This window comes from Leishmania martiniquensis, chromosome 35 (assembly GCF_017916325.1).
Source record: "Leishmania martiniquensis isolate LSCM1 chromosome 35, whole genome shotgun sequence".
In the NCBI taxonomy this organism is placed as follows: Eukaryota; Euglenozoa; class Kinetoplastea; order Trypanosomatida; family Trypanosomatidae; genus Leishmania; species Leishmania martiniquensis.
In genome coordinates, this window is record NC_090170.1 from 1673234 (window position 1) to 1697311 (window position 24078).

Genomic DNA, 24078 nt, shown 5'->3' on the forward strand with positions numbered 1-24078 from the left:
AGGACGCAGAGAATTCGAAGAAAAATTATGTACATGTATATATATATATTTGAGGGAGAGAATCGAACAGCCTCCAGCCGCGACTATCGTGGGAGAGGAGGACGCGGTGCGCCCTGACGCCTCGGCGAGACAAAGGCTCCCTTGATACCTTCCTGTCTTCTCTTTTTTTCCGTATTATGTGTGAATGCCTGTCTAGTGACTCAACGTTTTACTTAGCGAGCACGTTGCGGTCATACGAAGCGCAACCGGCACCTGCGCGTGCCCCTCGTCCATTCCCTTTTATTTGCCATCTTCATTTTTTCATCTCCTCTCCGCCCCGTCCACGCGCGAGACGTAGAAGCGCAAAGGCGCCAGGAGAGGGCATCCCTCGTGCGTCGCCTCTCCTCTTGTTCTGTCTTGAACGAAAGCCCAGTCGTCTTTCGGCTTCGCGTCGCTGGCGCGGGTTCGATCGCATTTGTTTCCTTTTATTTTTCTACGATCACTCCGAGACGCTTGACTTCGCATCTGCTACACCTCATTGCCTCTCCTTTATTTTTCTGGTCGTTCCCTCCCCACTCTCCAGTAGCGAACACGCCCACTCTTTCCCCTCGTTGTCTTTTTTTTTGAAACCCTACAGCAAACATGCCCACTCACAGACATGCCGACAAACCTGCACACACGCACACACACCTGTTTGGTTTATTTTTTTACCCTCGAGGGAGTGACGGGGGTCGCCAAGGGCACAGTCACGCGCACAGTGTCGCCCCTGTGTTTGCGGTTCAACCTCCTGCTTACACACGCCCTATAGAGTTTCACAGTACCCTTCTCTCTCTTTCTTTTCTTGTGTGTATGTTGTGCACCGCGCATAGTGTCTGTGTGTGCTGGCGCCATGTGGGCCTCTTTACAGTCTCTCCCTGTCTTGATTGTTCCTCCTCCCCCCCCACACTTTTTTGTCTTCCTTGTAAGTGCCGTTTGCTTTTCTTCCTTCACTGCTAGGCTCCTCGGCGCTCCGCGCATGCAGGCATTTACCTTTACGCGTAGCACATCCAAAGTGGTGTGCCATTGGTGTGGAGAGGCATCCCAAAACATCCACCACCACCACAAGAACAACCAAAAAGAAAAAACCGCTCTTATCGTCTCCCCCCCACGGGGTGTCGTTTCACCGCTGCTTCTCTACCCTTGCGTCCTCCTCCCCCCAACACACACACACACACACCTGTATTCAATCTTCTTCCTTCCCCTCAGACTCCATCCCCTGTTGAGTGCTTGACTGTGTGTGTCTTTTTGTGTGTGTGATAAGCTCCCTCTCGATCTCGCTTCCCCTACTGCTGTTGTCACTCGTTTCTACGTTCTGCTTACTCCTCTCTGAGAAGGTGCATCACCTTCCATGCCGTTGTCGTTCTGTTTTCCTTTCGATACTCTTCATATCGTCGCCGCTTCCCAGCCGCGTTTTCTTTGTTTTCTGTTCGCTGGCCCTTCTGGCACCTTCTTGCTCTCTTTCTCAGCGTTAAAGAAATCAACGGAAAAGCTCGCCTTCCTTTAAACACACACGCACGTGTGAAAAAAAAAGGGAAGAGGTGGGGCATCGATGGCACGTAACCAACTGAATTCGTCTGTGCCTTGAGGCCGTCCAACAAACTTCTCTACCCTGTTGCTCATAGCCGACTTCTCTTTGACGTCTTTCGTTGCTCTCCTGCTAGGTTTGCTGTTGTTTCTTCTGCTTGTGCTCTGCGTGCGCACCCGCTTTTACTGCCTTCTCCGTTCTCTTTCCACATAAATATGCCCCTCTCTCCCCTTCTTGCAGAGAAGCATCTTGGCCTATACTTCTCTGACACAAAACTTCCTTTTTTTTCCGCTCTCTCTTTTTCTCTTTCATGCTGGTCGCTTCGTACATTTCGCCTTTTTTTCTTTTCGTGTGCGTGCCGGTCTCCTCGTCCGGCGAAAAAAAAAGAAACGGACGTTTTGGCGCCTGCCATCGCCGAAATGGAAGCATCACATCATCATGTACCTGCCTAGTCCGTTAACACCTCCTCTTCGCCCCCTCTCTCAGCGTCCTCTTCCCCTCCTCCGTCTTTGTCATTTCCATTTGATAATGTGACGATTCTTTTCCCCACCGTCACTCGCGCACGCCTGCTCTCCCTTTTCACCAGTCAGCCTGTCGTTCTTGAACGGCATCGCTTGTGCCATTATTGCCTCGCTTCTTTTTTTCGTATGCATCTGCTTTTTTTTCCATCTGGCGCTCCCATCCTAAACGGTAAGCGCGTAGAGCGGGCAAAGAAGATGGACGAAGTTTGAGGGACGAGTCGGGGGAGGGGCGGGGCGGCGATGTTTGAGAGTGGCGTGGAGCGTGTGACTTCGAGTTTAGAAGGTAACTTACGGTAAAGGTAATGCACCACATCATAGCATCTCTCTTCTGGCGCCTTCCTATTTCTCTTCCTTGTCGTTGGATACCCCTCCCACGCACACACACATTCGATGCTACCAGCCAATGAAACGCTCCATGCAGCCTTCCATTTATTTCTGGTCGCTCTTTTATTTGTTTCAGTTTTCTTTTTTTTTCTACTTGACCTTGCTCACGCGCCGCACGGTGATCTTTGCGCTTGCATGTATATGTGTGCGTATGTTTCTGCTCATGTATGGGCTATTTAAGCCTCTCGAGGTGCATCGTTTTTTTTTTGGCTCGCTTCGTTGCGTCGAGCTTTGGGAATGCGTCACACAAACGAAACACGCAACAGCGCGCACGAGAAAGAAGAGGGAATCACACCGTATGCTTCCTTCTGACACGTTTCCTTCTCTCAACCCCTCCCACCTCCTTTGAGCCTCCGGGCCCCGTGTAGATTACGTAGTCGATCGTCTGTCGTCGTGCAAGCACGTACACGTGAAGCTAAGCAACGTGCGATGCGCTGCAACAGCTGCGGTGCACCCGCACGCGAATCGGCAGCCGATCGCATGTCCCTGTTTTCTCTTTTCCTTCTCTGCGTTCTCGCCTCACGCTCTCATTTGGATTTTCCCGTCCGCGTACTTTTTCATGGGTTCCTTTCGCTGCTTTTTTTCGTGTGTGTGTGTTTGTTTCCCCTCTGGCGGGTTCTTTGATTGAATGGCAATGGCGTGTTCCCGAGCCTATTCTGTACGTCCGTGTATCCCCTCCCCTCCTCTCCCCTCCCCCCTTCTTCTCGTAGCTCATCGCGAAGCGCAAGCGACGGCGAGTGGATGCTGAACAGAGCGAAAGAGACAGAAGGGGGGTGAGGAGGAGGGTGGGGGGAGGAGAGGGCGGCGCACACGCAGACCGTTCATTCGTGCATCTTCTTAACTCCGGGTCATTTCTTTCGTTTTCTTTGCCTCTTTGATGTTTTCGAACTCGAAGGCTGCCCCCCCTCCCACACACACACACCTCTCCTGTCTTTCTTCCCCTTTTCTTTGGTTCGCGCTCGCCATGGGTATTCCATCTCTCTTCTCCCTTCTCTCTGAGATGCCTCTGCTTGACTCTCGTGCCATAGGTGTGCGCAGGCAGCCGCGGCTGTGACGATACAGATAGTGTGCATCTGCCTCATGAGATACATCAGCCCTGCAAGGAAGAGCGGGTGGCCGGAGGAGGAGGTAGTGGAGGAAAAAAATTGAAGAGAACAATTCGACTCAGGCACCAAATTGACATCGAATCAAAGAAAAAGAACCACAAACGCACCGTGTCGACCTCTCTCTGTGACAGGGCCAGGGCCCTCTATGTGCACGCGCTCGCTGGCGGTCGCTCTTTCCATGGCGGAGCTATCATGACAGGTGCGAGGCATGCGGAAAGGAGCGAGGAGAGAGGTGGCCATCGCGGCTGCATGCGCGAGGCCGTGCTCGATTTGACGGCGGCTTGCGCCAGGGATGGGCGTGCTCCGCCCCTTGGGTTGATCCTCGTGAAAAGAGGGTCACTATCGTTCCCCGAAGGATGCTGCAAATCCGCTTCCTAAGCGCACGAACATGCACACTGACTCCTCCCCTCTTCCCTCTTTTCCTCACCTTTTTCAGCATGTCAGGACCCGCTTTGCATAGCGCAGATTTGGAAATCTGCGTACTTGGCCGCACCCTCTTTTCCGTAGTGGATACAAGAGGCTGCCGCAAGGTGCAGCTTCTTCCTCTCACTGCGACAGGAATACTCAAAGCACTTGCGAGGCGCCGGCGAATTTGAGTAGCCTTCGTGCGCGTGGACTCCCCATCGGCACCTCTCGCGGCGCGTGAGCGACAAAAGTGAAAGCTGTGCCTCTTCGCTACTCTGCATCCTTCTCTCCAGTACGTAGCTTCTTCCCTTCGGCATGTCAGCGAGCATGAAGGGTATCGCTGCGGATGAAGTGGCCAAGTTCGCTGCCCTGCAGAAGCACTGGTGGGATCCGAGAGGACCGCTGCGCTCTCTGCACCTGCTGAACCCGGTTCGCGTGCGCTATATAAACAGCATTGTGCGCTTGCACGGCACGGTCGGCCGCATCTCGGACGATGAGTCGAGGGGTCTGCTTAGTCGCACTGGGCTCACGCCACAACACCAAGTTCTGGACGTCGGCTGCGGCGGCGGTATCTTGGCAGAGAGCCTAGCCCGCCTTGGCGGCACCGTCACCGGCATTGACGTCTGCGCTGAGTCTATCGACGTCGCGGAGAAACATCGCCAGCAGCTGGCGGCCAGCTACTCAGGCCCCTCGCAACTCTCTAACTGGCCTCAGAGGCTCTTGTACCGTCACGTGTCTCTCTTTGATGTCGTGGAGCAGGAAAAGAGACAGTTCGACGTAGTTGTGGCAAGTGAAGTAATCGAGCACGTGAGCGATGCTCGCGCGTTTTTACGTGCTCTTTGTGAGGCGACGAAGCCGGGTGGGCTCCTTTTCTTGTCAACCATGGACAAGTCACTAAGGACAGCCATCACACACATCGGTGTGGCGGAGATGCTCACAGGCCTCGTGGAGCCGGGCACCCACGACTGGCGAAAATTCATTCCGTCGGCAGACATCACCAAGTTTGCGCAACGCTTCCGTGTGCACAAGATAGATCAGCAGTACATCATCACATACCCCCATCTTTTTCAGTCGATTGCCTCGCATGACTTTCAGGTAAACTTTTGCCTCTCAGAAAAGGTCAAGACCGGGCACTACTTCTGGGTCGGCCTTAAATCCGTCGAAGACGATGAAAAGGAGAGGACAGCCGTGCCGACTCGCGAATGATGTGTGCCGCACGCGCGTGTGCAAAGTAAATAGAAGGTGTTTTTTTCGCTGACACCTCCGGAGCGGACGAATAGACCAAACGGAAACGTACGCCTAACACGCACACACGTACACACAAGGGCATACACGCGAGCCAATAACGTTTTTCCCGTCCGCGCGTGCTTGTACCTATGCTTGTGGGTGGTGAAACGTCTATGTGCAGATGGGATCGTTGGTGGCTTAGTGTGGAGGTGTGCGTGGCGTTTTTTCTCGGATGACGCCGGTGCTCTTTTTGGCGTTGAGTCTCTGTTTGTCGAACAGCACTGTGTCACAAATGCACGAACAGCGACTCGTAACTTTAGTGCAGCCTCTTCAGCTCACGACAAACACACTCACGCGTCCAAGTACTCCCACACACCAGACAACAGGTAGGCACCTGGTGGCCGGAGGGAGGGGAGGAGGATAGTGTGAAGCATCATCAAAACGAAGTCGTGAAGGTGGCCCATTCTTCCTTTGTCTTCGGCATACACGCATGGCGTGGCGGGCATCGCACAACGCAGCATGCTCACTTTCATTGATAGCTGCTGTTTGTCTTTATTGTCATTTTTTCCTTCGCAGGGACGCGCCTCCTTCCTCAGCGATGAGGACGATGGCGACGCAACGGTGAGGACAAGGACGTGGCGCGTTTATCACGAGTAAATCTCTTCATGCGCGGGCAGTGGCTTCGTGGTCGTCAAGCAGGTGCAATCGTGCGAAGTCGGTGAGAGGCTCGCTTTCTGTGCCTTAGCGGGAGCGTGGAGATGCGCCTGCGAGGGGGAGCTCAGTCGCTTTGTTGTTCAACGGCGCGTAACCTGTAACGACGCCCTTGACGCCACCTCGATCAGTTCCTCCCAGCCCCTTCTCTGTCCTGTTTAGCGAACGCACCTCCATCCTTCATGTGTTCCCAACGGCTGACCATGCGCTGGGGCATCGGCAACGATCCTGACGCACCTTTTCTTCTTCTCCCTCCCTTACCCTCTCGGAAGCCACTGCGGCATCGGCTAAGAGTGCTTAACGGTGCCATCATTGACGCACACACACACACAGCCAAAACGAAGCAGGTGCAGAGGCCCGCGCATACACACACGTGCAAGAGGCTCCCATCGGCTCATCCTCTTACTCGGCTACTGCAATCTGTTTGCGGACCCTTTCTCTCCTTGCGCTCGTTGTTGGGCAACTTGTCGGCTTCCTGGACGTGGCTTTGCAATCACTGGCCCGACTCTGCGCCGCTTCTACTCTCGAGAGGCACGCGTGCCTAGCGAAAAGAGACGACACGACATCATTGCTGCTTCCGTTAATCGCCTTTTTCCTTGCGCTCCCCACCAAAGAAACAATGGAGTCCGCCAAAGGTAGCTTTGCCGGAGAAATGGCCTGTAGTCCCTCTTCGCCACCGCCAGCGGCGGCAACCACGTCGCTTCCCCACGGCACCATCCGCTTTGAGGATCTCGGCGAACCCGTGCAGCGCCTTCTGCGGTCTCTGAAGGGTGATGTTAGCGAGGAGGACATGGCACTGCTCGAATACGTCTCCGTGAAGGACATGGCAAAGATTTACAGCGAAATGGCGACGGACCGCCACGCGGAAGAAATTTGGCGGGAACTCCGCAGCGCTTTGCAGGCTCGCAAGGAGAAGTTGGCGCGGCGAGAGGCAGAGCTGGCAGAAAAGCAGCGCGCCCTCGAGGCGGAGCAGGAGGCGGAGCGGCAGCGCCTGCGACAGCAACTCGAGGAGGAAGAGCGAGAGCGCATGGCTGCTGAGGAAGCGCGGCTCCAACGACGCGAGGAGCGCCGACGGCGCAAAGCGGAAAAGGCTGCCGCTGCAGCAGCTGCGGAGGAAGAGGCAGCCGAGCAGGCAGCCGCCGCCGCCGAAGAAGCGGCGGAGGAGGCTGCCGCCGCCGCCGAGGAGGCGGAGCGTCAGCGAAAGGCAGAAAAGAAGCGCAAGCGCCGAGAGGCGCGCGCGCGTGAGCTTCAAGAGGAGCAGGATGCCCTTGCCGCGGAGCGCGCTCGCCACGAGGCGAAAAAGCACCAGAAGTCTTCGAACCAGCAGAAGGACTGGAGTGAGTACGTGCTGAGTCATCCACTGGAGTACGCGCAGTCGAACTCTGTGGGCGATGCACGCCGACAGCTGCCTGCGGTGATTGAGCAGAAGGAGCTGCAGCACACTCTCAACGCCCCTCCCGTGGTGTCGGAGAAGCTGCTCAGCCGCACGTATACACCGGCATGCGAAGTCTGTGGTAGCCGCTTTGACCGCCCACCGCGTGAGTGGTACTGCCCGGTGTGCAGTCGGCGAAACGGGAGGGCCGTGAGGGTCTGGCAACCGGACACTGACACGAACAATTGCATGATGTGCAAGGAGCCCATTGGGCGGTGGTCGAGGCATCACTGCCGCAACTGCGGCCGACTTGTCTGCGCGAACTGCTCGGAAAAGAGGGCCATTATCGAAGACTTGGGATATGACTCACCGGTGCGCGTCTGTTACGACTGCTTCCGGCAGAGGCGGTAGCCAAGAGAGGCTCGGGGAGGGGGTGAGAAGAAGAAACGAGTAACACCATCACAGTGCGTTGCCTTGCAGCATGGCCAACCGTCACTCCACGCCAGCGATAGTGTGCTCAAATCTTCGGCCGGCACGAATAAGCCCTCTCTACCCCCGCGTATATGGGAGTGTACTAAGCGCACGCTGGAAAGATCACTCCACGAGTTCTCACCCCCCTCCCGCCCCCTACTCCTGCCAACTCATGTGGTCTCACCCCGCATTCCGCAACTTGGTGCTTCGGACGGCAACTGCAAGTGCGTCTCCTCGTTTACGCCCGTTTCCGTGTCACGACACGGCTTTCTGTGGGGCATAGTTGGACAATCAGTTGAACTGCGTGTGCTTGAAAGTGCCTCTTCCTGTATTTCATTTCTCTTCGTGGTGGCCTTTGCCCGTGTGGGCGCGTTGACCCTCTCTGTCCCTTTTTCTTTATGTTTCACGCGGAGGGACAGCGCCACTAAAGAAAAAACGAAGGAGTGCTGGGCACAAGCTCGAGTCTCCCCCCCCACACATACACACGCGCAAACCTCCCTGATGGGACTGAGTACTCCTCTTTCTTAGCGCATGCAGGACGTGTGTATGCGTGTCTGTTCGTGAGGGCGCAGTGTGAGGAAGAAACGCTGGAAAATGCGCCGTGTCCCAGGGTCTCACCTAACCCGTGCCCTGCGCATGTGTGAGACACTCGTGGCCTGTCGCGCAGAGCGTGTTGTGCGTCCCTTAGGGAGGGAGGGACGTTTACGCCGCTGCCGCTGCCCCCGCTGTTCGCGGCTTGTTTCACTGCTGCGAAGCCTTGCTTGTATTTATTTATTTTATCTATTTTGCTGTTCATCTTTTTGTTTCGGTCACTGCCTGCTTCCTCCCGATTCTCTCGCCCTCTCAGTGTTCTTCATGAGATGATGTCTACCCAGGTGGTGTATGTGTGTGTGTGAGGGGGAGGGGGACGTGCGTGGGGTGAGGGAGGGGGGAGTACAGGTGAAGGAGGGGTCATCTTTCCATTTGCTTTCTGCTTGGTATGATGGTGGCTCTCACGTGTTGGCTTTCACGCGAAGCACCTGGTCCGCGCCGCTCCTCTTCGACTCGTGCTCCTTTCCTCTGCGTGGCACCCTCCCTGTAAAGCCGGCACGAGTCGTTCGAGTGCATCTTGAACGATTCCGAACAAAAAAGAAAGAGGCTCCTAACTGTGCTCAGAGTACTCGAGAGCCCCTCTGAGAAGTTTTTATACATGCCCACTTAGGTCGCTGTTCGCGTTTGATGTGATTGACGGTGCAGAATATTTTGTTGCATGCCACTCGGAGCGCACCAAGGCGCGTCCAGCGAAAGGGTAAAGAAAAAAAGGAGCTCGTTGAGCAGAAGTGCTGCCAGGCGACCTGTTTTTGGAGTTGACCAGCCCCATCATGTCAACCGCGATCCCCTCAGCGAGGTCCTTGGCGCTCTTTCTTTTGGCACACAACTTTTTTTCCCGTGTGCGTGAGGGAAAGGGGCAGAATAATGACGGGCTCTCTTGGATGCCTCCCCATCGAGGTGACCTTGCTGGACTTGTGCCCCGCGTTGCTGTTTCCATCTGACACTCTCAATCGTTGTCGTCGTCCGCTGTTCGTGTCATCTGCTTAGTGCTGTACAGCGCCACACGAAGCCACCATCTTTTTTCTCTTCTAGCCATGGATCACATTGCCATCTCCATCAGCTCCCTTGTCAACCGCATCGAGGAGCTGCGCCTCCCGGTAGTGCCCTACAGTATGTACATCAAGTCGGTCTGCATTGGCATCCCCCTTACTGTGCTTGCTCACGACACGGCGGAGTACTGGCTGCCCACCAAGTTCCGCATTCCGTTGCTCTCGTGGTTCATGCGCAGGTGGCGCCAGGACCCCGAGACGAAGCGCGTGCACCTGCGCGTGGTGCGGAATCTGATTCTCTTTGCGTTCTTTGTCGTGCTTCGCATGGACAGCGCAGCCAACGAGGAGGCGGAGCCGTCCGACTACGTTTCGCAGCGGCTGACAAGTGCGTCGGGCCAGCGGGCGGTAAATCATGAGATCTACAAGTCCCGCCGTGCTGCCTTCAACGCCGCCACGGCAGTTCTCGGGGAGGAGGAGATGAACATGGAAGGGGTGCAGCAGCAGCGTGACGCGGTGCTGCGCCGCCGCCACCTCCACGACCCCAACGTGGCGTAACGGACAACCTCCAGCTTCGCTGATGTCGGAGGACGGGGCTGTGCTCGTGCTGTGATCATCGCTTACAGTACCGTGCGTGCGCCAACTCAGTCCACGGTAGCGCCGCTTCCGACTGGGTTTGTTTACGTTGTTGCTTCGGATAAGCAGTTGCTGTGGGGGAAGGCAGCCGCGGGGGGCTGAAAGCGAAGTGTCTGTGCATGTGCAGAAGAGCGAAAAAGCTCTGGAGGCTTCCTCAGCACGTACTAGCTCGCTCCCCGAACGTGCCGGGGCTGTCCTTTCCCTTTGAGGACTGTGGGAGCTCCGGAAGCGTCCACAGAAGCTCGGATTCGCAGGATCGCCGATGCTGTGGTGCTCCTCTTCACGTTAGCCTCTGGGCCTTTAGCGGCATGCGTCTGTGGTCGGCCGTCTATGTGTGCGGGTCGATCCCGCAGGCGGCAAGCGTCATCACGAAGTTCAGGAGTGTTTAACGGGGCGAAGAGCGGAATGATGCGGCCGTGCAGTGAGCGAATCGTTCGGTAATGATCGCTCACTTTTTCTTTCTTCCACTTCCATCTTCTCGTGCTAAGCTGTCACCTAAAAAAAACGTTGTAACTCAGACGGAGGTCTGCCGAGGCCTCCCCCTTTCCCCGTCGCCCGTCGCTGTGGTCACTGCGTCTCTCCGTCTCGACCTTTCTCAGACTCCGCCTCTTCGCGACTGTCGCAGGACCCGCTTGCGCGTGGTAAGCTGTGCACGTCCGCAGCGAACGAGAAGAGAGAGAAAGAGAACCTGCGCAGAAGTTACGCAGCCCGCAGATGTGTGTCGCTGCCCCCCGCCGTTGCGACGAATGACCTCCAGCGTGTTTCTCTCCCTGTAAGCGTGTGCACGTCTTGTTGGCTAGAGGGCGGAGGGCTATCGACGCACACACAGATACACACATCCACATGCATGCGTAAGGGTAGAAACCAGACGTCTGCCTCCCATCTCTCACCGTTCTCTTGAGCGGCAAAGCGCATGCGCCACGGAAGGCGTGACGTGCGGTGTTGAATCACCCCTTGGCCGCTTGCCGACATGGGGCATTTCGACGCGATTTTCACGAATCACAGCCCCACAGCCACAGTCTTCTGTTTCTGTCTACCCCTCCCTCCCCTCTGTCCTCTTCTTAGCCCTCCCTCCCTCCCTTTCCCCCCCTCCCCCCTTACGCAGCAAGGGAAGCGAGGCCACGCCCACCCCCTCTTCCTCGTCAACAGAGGACACTCCTGTCTGCTGTGCATGTGTATGTTGGCATGGGGCATCGCGTCTTGTCATATTTAAAGGCGTCTTGTAGTGCTCTTTTGGCCCACCCAGACTGCACTTTAGACAATAGCTTCCAGGCATTAGTGTCTGCTATAGAACTGCCCCCTTCTCTACCCGCCTCCCCCCCTCCTAAGCACACGCCTCCCCATTCTTTCTCCTTCCAAGTCGGCGTTCTTCTGGCTGAAGGGTCCGCAACACCTTCCGGTTGCCTTGGGTCGAAAGGGGTGGCTGCATACAGGCAAACAGAGACACAACTATACAAAATCGAAGCACTCATAGAGACATTTTCATTGTCTTTCCACATCACCTCACTTAACTCCACATCCCCTCTCGGCCGCGCACGTTTCCCTCATTGGCCACCATTACCGCACCTTTTTTTTTCGCGCGCGCGTGTGTGTGTTTGTGTGTGTGCTCACTTTTCGAGCCTCGAGTTTTACGTGCTCTCTGCTCTGCACGCGAGGCCCATTTCATAGATTTCACACTGCCGGGCGTGCTACGCGTGTTACCGCTTTCTTTCATTTCTCGACCCAGAGCGCGTGCGTCAGGGAGCGTAAGAGGCGTTCCCGTGTATGTTACATGCGTACGTGGCGGAAAAGGCTCACTGACACACACGCGAACCGGGCGGAAATTATAGAGCTGAGGAGGGGTGCGACTTGTTCGACCGCCTTCGCAGCAGACGGCCGTTTTTTGTTGTTTCGTCGTCGTCTTGTGCTTCTCCTCTTTGCCTTTTACCCCCTTTTCGCGCTTCACACTCCGACTCGCTGGGCGCTGCCGCTTCTGTTCGAAGGAGTACGTGAAAAGGAAGATTAAGTTGGCGGGGGAGGGTCGCCAGCCTGCCGGGACAGACACCGTAACCTCGTGGAGATGATCAACAGCTATCCACAAAATGCGAGCCTGTTGAGCGCGGAGGATGGCAGCAGCTCCACCGTGTACAGCAATCCGCGTAGAGAGGAGCGGCACCAGCACGTCCAGCAGAAGCAGCAACAGCTCTCTCGGCTGCCCTACAGTTACGACCGCTTGTCAGATCCACCGCCGTCGTCGTCCAAAACGCGGAAAGGCCGCGTAGCCGAGTATGATGTGCGACGGTGCGGCCATAGCAGCAGTCCCGCCCCGCTCAGAAGAGAGGATTGCCGGTCTCAGATGCGCCACGAGGAGGATGGGGACTGCGGGGTGGTACCCCCGGCGACCATGAGCACAGCGCCCGCCGACCTGCATGCCTTGGCCTCGCCCAAGTCTTCGACCGAGCAGCCGCACGCACTCTTGGAAACCGTAGTGTTTGTATCAACAAAGATGCCCCCACACGAGCCGCAGGTGCGCCCGCTTGGCGTGTACGTGCGCAACGACCGCGGCGGCCCCAACGGGGTGACACGTGTCCTTCTCGTCCGCCTGACGGACCCTGCAGATCCTTTCTTTCTGTTTGAGCTAGAGCTCCTCGAGGACGACTACAGTGCCTTCAAGCAGCGCCTCGAGCTTCTCGTCGACTTTCAGGGCTTCCCGCGCTACCTGGTTGGCATGCTGCGCGACATCGCTGAGGGCACCTCCTCCTACGAGTTGTCTTTTGTGCTGAACAGCGCCGCTGCAGCGGATGCACACCGAGGGACGTTGCGAGTGCTCGAGACGACAGACTTCAAAACGGTGGAGCACATCTCACTCGTGCTGCTGCGACAGGGGGACGCCGGCCTTAAGAGGTACCTCGCCGAGCGCTTTCAGCATTACGAGCAGCTGTTTCGCGCCTCAGAGGCTTCTCGAACCGCTGTCATGGCCCAGTTGCGGGAGAAGATCCATGACTTACAGGCGGCGAACGACGAGCTATCCGCCAGGCTGCATAAAGCCGAGGAAGAAACGCGGTTCATGACAACAGATGCCGAGAGGGCGCAGCTGGCCGCGCTGAACCGCCTGCGTGACCATCACATGAAAGAGATGAACAGCGCTCGCGAATCTTTTGATAAAAAACTGGAGCAGCTTTCCCACGCCGTGGAGGAGAAGACTCGGCAGCTGCGCGATACGACGCACGAAAAGGATGCCGCCTTGACAGAGTCCCGGGCTCGCATCGCTGACTTGGAAGCCACGGTGACCTCGCTCGAATCAGCGCTGCGCAGCGCACAGGATACAGTGAGCGTGCAGGCCAAGGAGCTCGCCGCCTTGAGGGAAATGAACGACGATTTGGCGAACTTTAAGGCGGAAGCGACGAAAGCGATGTCGGAGAATGAGCTCAACTACGTCACGCTGACGGAAAGGCTCCGCGGCACCAGCACCGCACTGCAGAATCGTGACGAGAAGGTGGCCGCACTGCAGGCACACTACGAGAAGCAGGACGAGTACATCCGCATTTTGGCCGAGCAGAATAGACAGCAGGCAGACCGTCTCCGAGAGGCAGAGAAGAATCTTGACAAGGCTCATCACATCATCGCCAATCAGCTGCAGGCGATTAAGAACGCGAAGGAGCGCTACCACATTGCGATGGATCAGCTGCGGAGTCAGGGGGCGCTTCTGCAGGAACGCGACGGTGCTGCACGCAGACACCAGGATGCACTGCAGGCGGCAACGGAGCGCGTGCAGGAGCTGCTGCGCAAAAACAGCGATCTGCGTGAGCAGCTGGAGTCGACCAATACCGCTCGCGAGCAACTGGTGCAAGAGCTGAAGCTGAACCAGCAGGCGCTGTTGCGTCTACAGCAGACGACGAGCATCAACGGACGTCACTGGGGTATTCTCAACTCGGCGCATCATAGCAGAGAGGGGGCTACTGCGGGGGCGTCTGCTCTGAATGCCACGGTTGGGGTAGGGGCCGGGCCGGCCGACTTCATGCGCGAGTTTGGTGCACACGCGCACATGCCAAGCCATGCGGGGTACCGCATCAACAGCATCCCCTCTCGTAGTACTGTCAATCACTCTACAATGCCGACGAACGCCGGACTCGTTTCCACGTCAAGTGGGCTGTCCACTTCCACCACGGGCGCTGCGGCTGCCGGCGCGGCCGTGACGCCACGTCCGTCGCTCTTCACAGCGAAGGTAGCCTCTCCGTCCCCGCCGTTCAGCAGCCAGGAGCGTGCTGGCAGCGCCGAGACGGCGGGCCTGACGGAGCCGCATGGTCGCGCGAGCACGTCCTCCCTGAGTAAGACGGAGCTGACGGCCGGCGTCGCGACCGTGGGGGCGGCGCGCACTTCAGTGAAGTCCCTCTCGTTGGAGAAACGCTCGACGCACACGGGCCGCGCTGCATTCAACGGTTTGGCGGTGAAGTCCTTTTTTGGTGAGGCAGATGCATCGCAGCGTGCGACGGGGGCCGCCGATATCGCACCAGAAAGCGCCTACTTTTAGGCTGACGACCAGTCCGTAGCTCAAGCGGAGAAAGCGGTGGAAGACAGAAGGCAATGGGAGGGGCGAAAGTAAGGCGAACGTGGGCGGAGCCGCCGCAAGGGGGAGGTGCATGCGCGCCAACGCGCCCATTTTTTTTTTTTTGAAAGCAGGGAAGTGCTCGCGAGTATAGACGGGGGCTTAACAGCCTGTTACCTCCCCGCTCCCTCCAATGCCGCTTCTGAAGCGCTTCTCCGCTTCTTTAGAACGCCTTCATGTATCGCGTTCATGCAAGGGTGTCTGCTGCTTTTCTTCTTGTCTGGCGGTATCCTAGGCTCTCTTCGTGAGGCCTCTTTTCGTTCAACTTGGCTGCGCCTCGTACACCGCTGGCGACGAGGCGGTGGGGCGGCCCCCACCCCCAAGAGCGACCAGCGAACGCGAGTGTACTGCACAAGCGTACATGTGTGCGCCTCCCCTCAGTCGTTTTCGGATTCATCTGCCCATCTCCTTCCTCTTTGATGTGCCAATAATGCCAAACATAGAAGAAAGCCTCTGAAAGGAGCGATACGAAAAAAAAATAGGAGGAGCCGCAAACAAAAAGAGGCTCTGGTCTGGAGCGCAACTTTATGCTGAGCAAATCCGATCCTCGTGCAAGAGGAGTGGTGCGAAGCAGATAATCATGCATTAGGTCACCGTCGACAGCTGCCATGGTGTTGCATCACCGCCGCGCCACTCGCACGTAGCTCTACGCCTTTTTTTCCAGGAGCCAAGGAGCCTGCTCCCCAGGCACGAAGCGAAGCGTTGCAGCTGTGCCGCTGGAAAGCATATGCGCTTGCTTTCCAGCGGCGTCGTCCGCGACAGCTGCTCTATGTCGAGCTCGGTATGGCCTCTCGAGGCTGGTATCCTCTGCTCTCTTCCTCGACTGCGGTGCACCTCAGCCTTTTTTGTACTGTTGCTTCACCGTACGCGCATTTCCTTCTCTCCCTCTCTGTCTCTCCTGCACACCGGCCCCCTTCATGGCAACACGTTCGATTCGCGAACGAAACGGCGCGGTCGCATCACGTGTTTGGCACATTGGCAGAGCGCTCTCCAGCCATTCCACCGTACTCCGACTTCAAGTAGCACTCGAGCACTGTTGATGTCCTTTTTGTATTTTCTTTCAGTCATTTTTGGTTTGTTTTTGTGAAGCTCTTCTCGCTGTCTCTTTGTGCGTGGAAGTGCCAGCGTTTGCCGTGCCTCGTTTATCTCGTTCTCGTTTCGTCCCTTCTGGGCTTCGCTTGTCTTCTGTCGTTCCTGTCTTGGCGTGCTTTTTCGTGGCTCCCTCCCGCTCACTGGGGACTGCTTCGTCGTGTTCGTTGAAAGGGAGCACGCACTCGAGTGGGCGCCAATCGTGGAGAGGGGCAGAGCACACTCACCTTCTTCCCTTTCTCGATCCCCTTCCTTCAGTGGTCGATTTGGCCTTCTGCGCCGCTGCCCCACAATTACACACACACACACGTGCGCACGCACGCGGGTCTCCCAGCCTCCTCTTCTCCACAAGCAGCTAGCCGTTACCAGTTGGTGTGGCGAAGTCGCCCTCCAGCGTGGTGCTCAAGCCTCCGTGCGTGCGTGTACGGCTGTCTCGGAAGGTACATTTTTTCTAGGTAAAGAGGAAGAACAGAAAGGCATAGCAGTAGCAGACAAGTAACGCCGTCTCCCTCTCACACGAAGCGGATTACATTTCGTATAGTTTTGCTCTTTTTTGGTTTCTCGTGCCTGAGTCCCCCCTCAACACGTCACCCGCAGCTGCAGCCGCTGTACTCCGTCGCTTCCCTTCCTCTTCCGCTCTCTCTCTCTCTTTCATTCTCATCCTTCGCTGCGTCGACGGCGCTCTTGGATTGGGCCCATCGGATTCTCACAGGGATCGGGGTGGTGGAAAAAAAAGAAAACGGCGTATTCCTCTCTGCTTCATTGCGCTCTTTCCGTCCGTTTTGGCAGCTGAAGGGAAAGCTACGGATCCGGGAGAAAACGCGTCTTCTTCTTTCCTACTTGAGAGCGGCAGCAGGCGGAAGGAAAGAAATATCAGGTCACTGCGAAGCCTTCTCGTGCCTTCGAAGAGGTACATGGGGAAGCCGTTGTAACGCCGCCAGTCGAAGACACCCTAACTCATCTCCTCCATATACGAAACGGAAAAAAAGTTACGAAGAAAGGCGAAGAAGGGTTGACGGGCGCACCGCCTCTTCGACTTCGGCGCACCGACAAGCCTTTATTGTTCTTGGTTTGATTTCGTTGGTCTGTGCCAGCTAGCAGCTCAGTGGAGTCACTGCTCCGCATTTCTTTACATACATAATTTTTTTTCATCGTTCGCTTTACCGGAAGCATTTCTCAGTGAAGCGGCACGCTTCCGACGAGGGACCCTGATAAAATTCAGGGCATCCGAATTCGCGCATGAGCGCAAAGCTGTACTTCTTCAGGGAATTCGATTCCTTTTTTTTTCTTCTTCCCATCTCCTCCTCGATCGCCTGCACCCTTATTCAACCAGATAGTCCACTACTTTGCCGGTCATCGTGAGAAGCCGCCATCTCCTTGTCATCGCCGCTCTTTTCCCCGAGTGCTCGTACGCTTAGGTACGCACGGGCATTTTGGGGCGCGTATCTTTGCACGCCCCACCTCCTCTTTTTGTGTTTGTCTCGCTTCTATTCCTGCGTACCTTCCTGCTTCGGTTTCTCTGTCTCTTCGTCCTCGTTTTTTTTAGGTAGGTCTCCGTCTCTCTCTCTTCCCACCCCTTCCTCTCCTTCGGCTCGCTTCACCCGGCCTCCCTCTCCCCCTCCCTGACGCTCCTTTCCGGCATTCAAAGGCTGCGCACCTCTCGCCCACTGTGCCAGCCTCCCCGAGTGGGAGCCACAGTACGTGTACCCCACCTTCGTACCATCAATAACGCTCCTTATTCCCCCCACCCCCACCCCTCACCCTCCAAGCCGCCGCTTTTCTCAGTCGCCCCCCTCTACCTTTCCTTTGATGTGTGTCCTCCTTCTTTTGCCTAGTGCGCATCGTGCCTTCTTCTCGCCTTTCTCACTCCGTCTGCCTGAGCGACGGCTCTCACTGCTCACCTCTGCTGAGTTAGTGTGGGGCATTGTGCTGGAGTGAACCAAACGCATAGGGCGAAACGTTTTCTTCACTTTTCTCTTTTTTCTTCGCTCTCTTTTGTCGTCCCGTTTGTGTGTTTGTCTGGCCTCCTTCGCATTCACCTGTGTCTGCTCTCTGCCATCCCGCTTTGCCGCTCCTACTGCGCGCCTCTCTCCACGGCTGCGCGTGCAACTTGTTGGGTTGTGCCTGAGTATTTATGTGAAACCGAAGAGAAGAAGAACCTCGAGGCAAAATCTGCAGTCCACGACGAAGTACACAGCAACGTACTACACGTCCGTGTTCACTCTCCCTCTCCCCCTCCTCAACCACGCAGACACCACAGTAGAGGAGCTGAAGAAAAAGTTGCACCGCAGCACGAAAAAAAACGCAGCAGAACTTCTTTTTTATTATTGAAGCAGAAAGAACATTTTTCTCCGGTACAGTTTTAAGCTTTCGGCATTTTTGACTTTTGTTCGGCCTACGCTGTCGCTCATTCGGAGTTGTCGGCTTTGCGGCCATTGCCTCCTCTCCTCCCCTCCCCCCTCTCTCCACACACACACACACACATAGCTTTAGAGAAGGGCGTTTGCCGGCCAGTGCGAGTGCTGCTTTCTGCGTCGACGTCTCGTAGGGCTCCCATCACTCTCGCATCACGACCACGTGCCTTGGCACGCCCGTAACTCTTTTGCTCTCCTCTTGTGTGACCTTCACGGCAGCGAAGCAGGTGCCTGCCCCCCACCTCGTAACCCCGATGCATACGCGTGGACATATGCCAGCCAATTCTTCCAAGATGAGAGGCGGTTGGCGAGCTTCGACTTCGACTCTCTCTCTCTTCGAGCTGCTGGGCGGTGGCAACGGCCTCGTGGAATTCATTTTGATGTACTGGTGGGCGATCCTCGTAGGAAATCTACTCCTCTTCGCGTTCGCGAAGCACTCGCTCATGCGTTGGGAGTTGCGTCAGGACCGGCGTCGGCTGGAGTGTTGCTACTTTCGTCACTGCCAGCGCCGTCGTGCAGCGCGAGAGTTGAGGAACGCGGCATCAGTGCTCGCACACCATACGCATTCTGATGCAGCTGCACACGATACAGGCGCGCATGCAATGGCGTCCTTGCCCGCATGCAGAGAGTCGGCCAAGTCAGAGGGCGCCTCAACGCCTGTCGACAAAGCCAAGAAGAGGGAGGCGAAGCAGTTAGGGCTTTTTCTCCCTGAGCTGTCGGTAACAGAGCCAGCGAAAGTCGCCGCATCGCGAAAGCTAGCCGAAGACCGTGTCAGGACTGCACTTGGCAGCAGCCTCGATGGACTGCTTGGGGAGACAGCGGGGGTGACTGAGGATTGCTCTCGCCCACCTCCGTTGATGCTACCGCTCTCCTCCGCCGCTTCTTCCGACCTGTCCATCACGTCGTCGTCGTCGCCTTCAGCGACGCACACGACCAGCTCCGCAACCGCGCGGCTGCTGAAAAAATTCAGCTTCATGTCGCAAGATGCGAGTCAAATCAGCGGTGACAGATTCGATAATGGCCGGCACAGCAACAGCAGCAATGCGTCCTCGCGGTTTAGCAGCTGCTGCCCCCGCTACAGCGAGGACGAGCAGCGCTTAATTGATAAGAAGCGGCAGGAAAACGTGCGCGCGTGGATGGAGGCGAAGCGCGCGTTGGAGCTCACCGACTCACTAGCAGCAGGCTCACGTACCATCAAACTGCTGGCATCTGTAGCGTCGCCCGACTCCCCGCCTTGAGCAATGGGGCAGTAGTGACGGATTTCGTCACTCGAGAGGCACTCACTGGAGAGTTTGCGCACTCCGGGCCTTCTTTTTTTTCTCTGTGATTTCTTTGCTTCGAGTGATATGTCAATGCAGATTCGCTTAGCGTGCTCTTGAAGTTTCACGCACCCCTCATCCTTCCCCCCTACAGGCTCACAACGCAGCGCTGAAGCCACGAGCCGGCAGTCTATCTTGCAGCTCTCTTACGGGACCTTGGCATTGGCAAAGGTATAGTGACCTACACTGCAACCAAAAAGACAGAAAAACGTGGTTGCAAGTGAACCAGCGCACCGGGAATCGTGCTACCAGTGCATCAAGCATACATGGCTGCCCACTTAACGGCCTCCAGGCTCCTCTGAGGGTCCAACTGTGAGCTGTTGGTGGGTAGGCCCGCGCACCGGCGTGCGGGCCCCTTCCGCTTGGCACACCTGCTTCTGTGAAGGGCGTGCGGATCGAGGAGAGAGGGTAGGGGGCGGTACTGCTGTCGTGGGCGCAGAGAGGCGTCGCGCCTGCCTCAGCCCCTGCGGGCACGCCATGCAGGCGCGGACGGAAGTGATGGATGGACACAGCGTGGCACGCCCGCGCCCCCTCCCGCCAAGCACAGCCGGCATGGTGCGCTGCATCCGGGCGCGGCGTGCAGGGGTCAGAAGAGCAAGGGTGGCCAGCAGAAAATGCGGGGACGGGGTCTATGGCCGGTTGCGCCATCGCGCATGTCCGCCACCGGGAGGGGGGCGGGCACAGATGCCGGCGGCGCGACGAGAGCGTCCCGAATCGCATCAGTGCGCCATCCAGGCTCTGGTATGGAGCATGCGGGCTCCCGCATGGGGGAGTGTCGCCGCATGAAGCGACTGGGGATGGGGGGAGGGGGCTGGCGTGCAAGCAGGGCGAAGTGTCGCCGAGGGCCCTGTGCTGGGGCAGGCCCGCTTCGTCCTGCCCTGAGTTCAGCCGACATGCACCTATACTGGCCCTTGTTGCCCACAGCACAGGGGCGACAGCTTCCGCCCCGGCGAAGTGCCGTGGATGCGGTCCGCCTGGATGACGCTGTGGCCCCCGGCCACGCCTGGCCGGTGCTGGCGGCGCGGCGCGTACGCGGGGGAGGGAGGAGGACGAACACGCAGCGCCCGTTGGGCGCATGGCCCGAGTCGATGGCGGACGACACGTTGCGGGCGAGCAGGGCTTGGCCGTAGCAGGTCAGAGGTAGATGGAGGTGTCGTAGCCCACGTGTGCTTGCTGGCCTGTACGCGACGGCATCACGCATGGATGCGGAGCAGGCCATACGATGGTGAAGACCGTCTCGGCGTGTGCGCGAATCACGAGCGATGATGGTGCGGGTGTGTATAAGTTTGTTAACCGATGGAGGGCAGCATGCGTGCCTCACGCCGGATCGGATCACGAGGGCCTCCATCCTTGCCAGCACGCACGCACGCGTCGAAAGTGAGAATGGAGTCACCAGATAACCCGTGTGGGCTACCTAAATGTCTGGAGCAGTCGCATCGATGGTTGCGAATCGAGGCGTCTTCCTTGCCGCCTCTAGCTGTCGTGCTGGATTCCGTCGCACAAGTAGCGGCGCACAAATGCCTGCTGCGGGGGCAGGCGCACCAGTATGTCCCGTTGCCGTGTGTTTTCCATTGTATCGACATGCAGGTGCTTGGAAAAAGCAAATGAGACGGCGCAGCGTGCGGCAGATGTGTGCCTTGGCAGAGTACTTGAACCGGTCGAGAGGTCTTTTTTTGGCAGAGTGGTTTGTTGGCCGAATGAGCTTCGCGTTGGGCGTCGCTGTGGAGGCCATTGCCCTTCAGGGCCTCCCGTCTGCGGATTCCATGCCGAGAAAGCGCTTCACGTAGAACGCAGCTGACGATGGAACTCTAGTGAGGGATGCTGGCGTGTGAGGGAGCCGGTGAGAATGTTTTTTTCCCCTCTGCCGCGACGTTTCGAGGTTTGACCTCCCGGCCGGTCCTCTTGGTCTGTGAGGATACTGCCGACTTTTCTTTCAGCAGTGTGACGGAAGTGCGTCTAGGACACCACCAAGCACACATGCGTATTGGCGTCCCACATCCCATTAACCTCATGTTTCGGATCAGCGTCATCTTGTCTCGCCGTTTTTTTTACGCGTGTGTGCGTGCGCATGTGTGCCATTCGCTTTTTATTCCTCGAGAGCCCCCCTCCCCTTTCTATTCTCTATTTCCCCGTCGTTCTTCCACCTTTTTTTTCCCACGATGCTTCGTCCTATGAAGGGCTACAGTGGTATCACGAGCAGGTTCGGAGTCGCCGCGTATAGGACCCAAGCTCTACTCTTTATTTTTTTTCCTCTTTTGTTGTATTCGTCAGGTTCAGCTCCACAACGGCATGAAGGAATCAACGGGAGAAGTGCGCACATGTGTGCATGTATACTTGTGTTTCGGCATGCAGGGTACCGGTGGCTTATGCCCAATGCGAGAGACAGTCTTCGGTGGAATGAAAGCAACCGCCTCTCTCATTGTTGGACGTCTCATAGCGAGCCTTTCCCCGCCCTCTCCTGAAAAACAAAAAAGAAAAAACTCCAACCACACACTTTGCACTAGTGTCGCTTCTTACCTGTCTTGCACCTTTTTTGTGTGTACTTTTGTGGTCAGCGGTGTAATCCTCTCCTTCCAGAACGCTTCTTTTTTTTTTCCTGTGCGCTTTCTCTCTCTCTATATATATATTACGAAGATGAATTCACGCGGGCTGACTCTGTACGTTAATGCGCTGCCTCTCTTGATACAGCGTTTTCTTGGAGTTGCTCGGCTCCACTAGTGTTCTCGAGTGTTCGCTCACACGTTCGGGTGAGCGGGGAGGCGCACCGCCTTTGTTTTTTAGCGTGTGCGCCGGCACCAACCCTTCCTTTTCTTTCGCCCCCTTTCCCCGACAGATACGTCCTGACTTCGCATCGTGTATGTGAACGTGTACCTCTTCCTCCCCCCTTTTTTCTTCGCTCTCTATTGCCCATTCATGGATTCCTTTTCCGCAAGCGCACATCACTTTTTGTTCGGATCGTAAGTTTCGTTTGCGCGTCCGTGTAGGAAAAAGGGCGCGTGCTGGCCTCGTGATTTTTTTCATTCATTTCGGTATGACCTCAAGCGTCTTGCCATTATATTCGAGTAGCGTCGTCCATCCTCACCAATTTGAGCCCTTCGCTGTAGCTGCTGATCTTTATTCTTCTCCCTTATTATTCAGTTCTTCCTCTTCTTACTTTTTCTCCGCAGCTCACTGCCCATTTCGTGAATTGATGGCACAGCGTGCACACGCGTGTGTGGCCGACGCCTCGCTGCTCTTTCCTGATGTGTTTTTTTTCTTTGGCGTGTGTGCACTGAGTCGGAGACAGAACCACAGTGGGAAACCCGCTGCACCATCTTCCGTGCTCTCGCTGTTTCTCGTACGCTTCGGGATCCTCGGTTTCCCTTCTTGTCCTCTTTCCCATCCGCGCGATCGCGAGGACCGCCACCCACTTCGCGCAGCGACACCACCTTCCGCTTCGCCCCACCACTTCTTTCTGTCTTCTCACCCCGCTGCTACGCATGCATGGGCTTCTATGCGTATGCGTACGTGTGTGGGTGCGGGTGTCGTGCGGGAGTCGAGCAGCGTTTCGCTGATTTGTTATTTCTGTTTTATTTCTCCTTTCATGTACGCATGCTAAACTAACGTCGCCAACTCCTTCTGAAGAGGGGGCATGCGATGTTCCATGGTGCAGAGATCGTAGAGCAGCAGGCTCCTAGCTTGCAGGGTGCTCTCGTCTCCGTGGCCTCGTTCCTAGCCGCTCTTCATGCTTGTCGTTCGTTCGCGCTGTAGAGCTGAGAGGCACCGGCGCTTCAGTTTTTTCTTTTAGCGAGGGGCTTCTCTCGTGCACGAAAACGCTGCGCAATGCACGACGACGTACTCGCAGGTTTCACCTCCGCCAACTGCCCCCTGGTCTCGTCTCCTTCTCCTCTACCTCACCGCCTCTCGCCCATATGAGGCAGCTCCTGTAGAGCACAGAGGCTACATTAGCCACACTCGCCTCCCATCGCCGCAGCGATCGCGTCGCCTTCGGCATCACCAGAGGACGACAGACCAATTCCTGTCATGAAGCCATAGCGTTCGCTTTGCGCCTCTATCGGGAAGCCACAGGGGCGAATTCACCTGGCTGCATTGCCACAGAGCTCAGCCGCTCAGTAGCGCCGAACATCGTTACACATCTCTCAGTGCCGCTGTGCAGACAGCAAAAACAACAACACCAAAGAGGCACCCCCTCCTCGTGCGCGTCTCGCCCCATGCGGTGGCTGACCCACGCTGGACGGGTTTCTGGGTTCCTTTCGCGATCAATCTGCCGAGAACTGGTGGAGGGCGCGCAGCAAGCGCGGCGATATCACGCGCACGATCGTGGGTAAAGCAGCGAGAAAGCACCGTCTTTTTGCAGGTGCGGTGAGGAAGACCGCTCAACAGAGCGTTTGTGGCCGCCGGGAGGGAGGGGTGGGGGGCGGTGCGATTCACCATGGTCGATGCTCAGCACGGTTTCTCTTGATGCGACGGACTGCGATGCTAGTCTGCAGAGGGTGAATTTCGCCGTAAGTGAAAGTCTAAAGGCCCTCTGATGCGTAGTGCGGGACTCCTTGCCACTCTCTTTTCTTCGGCCGCCGTTGCACCGGCGGTTGTCTCTGGCTTCCCATTCCTCGGCATGGTCGGCGTCAAGCTGAGCCGACTCGAATCTTTTCTGCTTGCGCATGCACACGCACCGTCACCGATGCGGCTCTCTATCCCTTCTCTTATCGTCTCTTCAA

At 56.8% G+C, this 24078-nt stretch overlaps 5 protein-coding genes across 5 annotated transcripts; all 5 read left to right on the forward strand.

The window, feature by feature from the left end:
* Positions 1-4274: 4274 nt before the first annotated feature.
* On the forward strand, positions 4275-5165 carry LSCM1_01190 (uncharacterized protein; the record flags this gene model as incomplete). Its single annotated transcript, XM_067318814.1, has 1 exon — positions 4275-5165. One exon carries the CDS (start codon positions 4275-4277, stop codon positions 5163-5165), a length of 891 nt encoding a protein of 296 aa, XP_067174919.1.
* Positions 5166-6549: 1384 nt separating this feature from the next.
* On the forward strand, positions 6550-7680 carry LSCM1_01191 (uncharacterized protein; the record flags this gene model as incomplete). The annotated part of the gene is made up of 1 exon (XM_067318815.1): positions 6550-7680. The coding sequence occupies one exon, from the start codon at positions 6550-6552 to the stop codon at positions 7678-7680; it is 1131 nt and encodes a 376-aa protein (XP_067174920.1).
* Positions 7681-9365: 1685 nt separating this feature from the next.
* LSCM1_01192 (uncharacterized protein) lies at positions 9366-9875 on the forward strand (the record flags this gene model as incomplete). The annotated part of the gene is made up of 1 exon (XM_067318816.1): positions 9366-9875. The coding sequence occupies one exon, from the start codon at positions 9366-9368 to the stop codon at positions 9873-9875; it is 510 nt and encodes a 169-aa protein (XP_067174921.1).
* Positions 9876-12012: 2137 nt separating this feature from the next.
* Positions 12013-14463, forward strand: LSCM1_01193 (uncharacterized protein; the record flags this gene model as incomplete). Its single annotated transcript, XM_067318817.1, has 1 exon — positions 12013-14463. One exon carries the CDS (start codon positions 12013-12015, stop codon positions 14461-14463), a length of 2451 nt encoding a protein of 816 aa, XP_067174922.1.
* A 3850-nt stretch (positions 14464-18313) lies between these two features.
* On the forward strand, positions 18314-19279 carry LSCM1_01194 (uncharacterized protein; the record flags this gene model as incomplete). Its single annotated transcript, XM_067318818.1, has 1 exon — positions 18314-19279. One exon carries the CDS (start codon positions 18314-18316, stop codon positions 19277-19279), a length of 966 nt encoding a protein of 321 aa, XP_067174923.1.
* Between the last annotated feature and the right edge of the window lie 4799 nt (positions 19280-24078).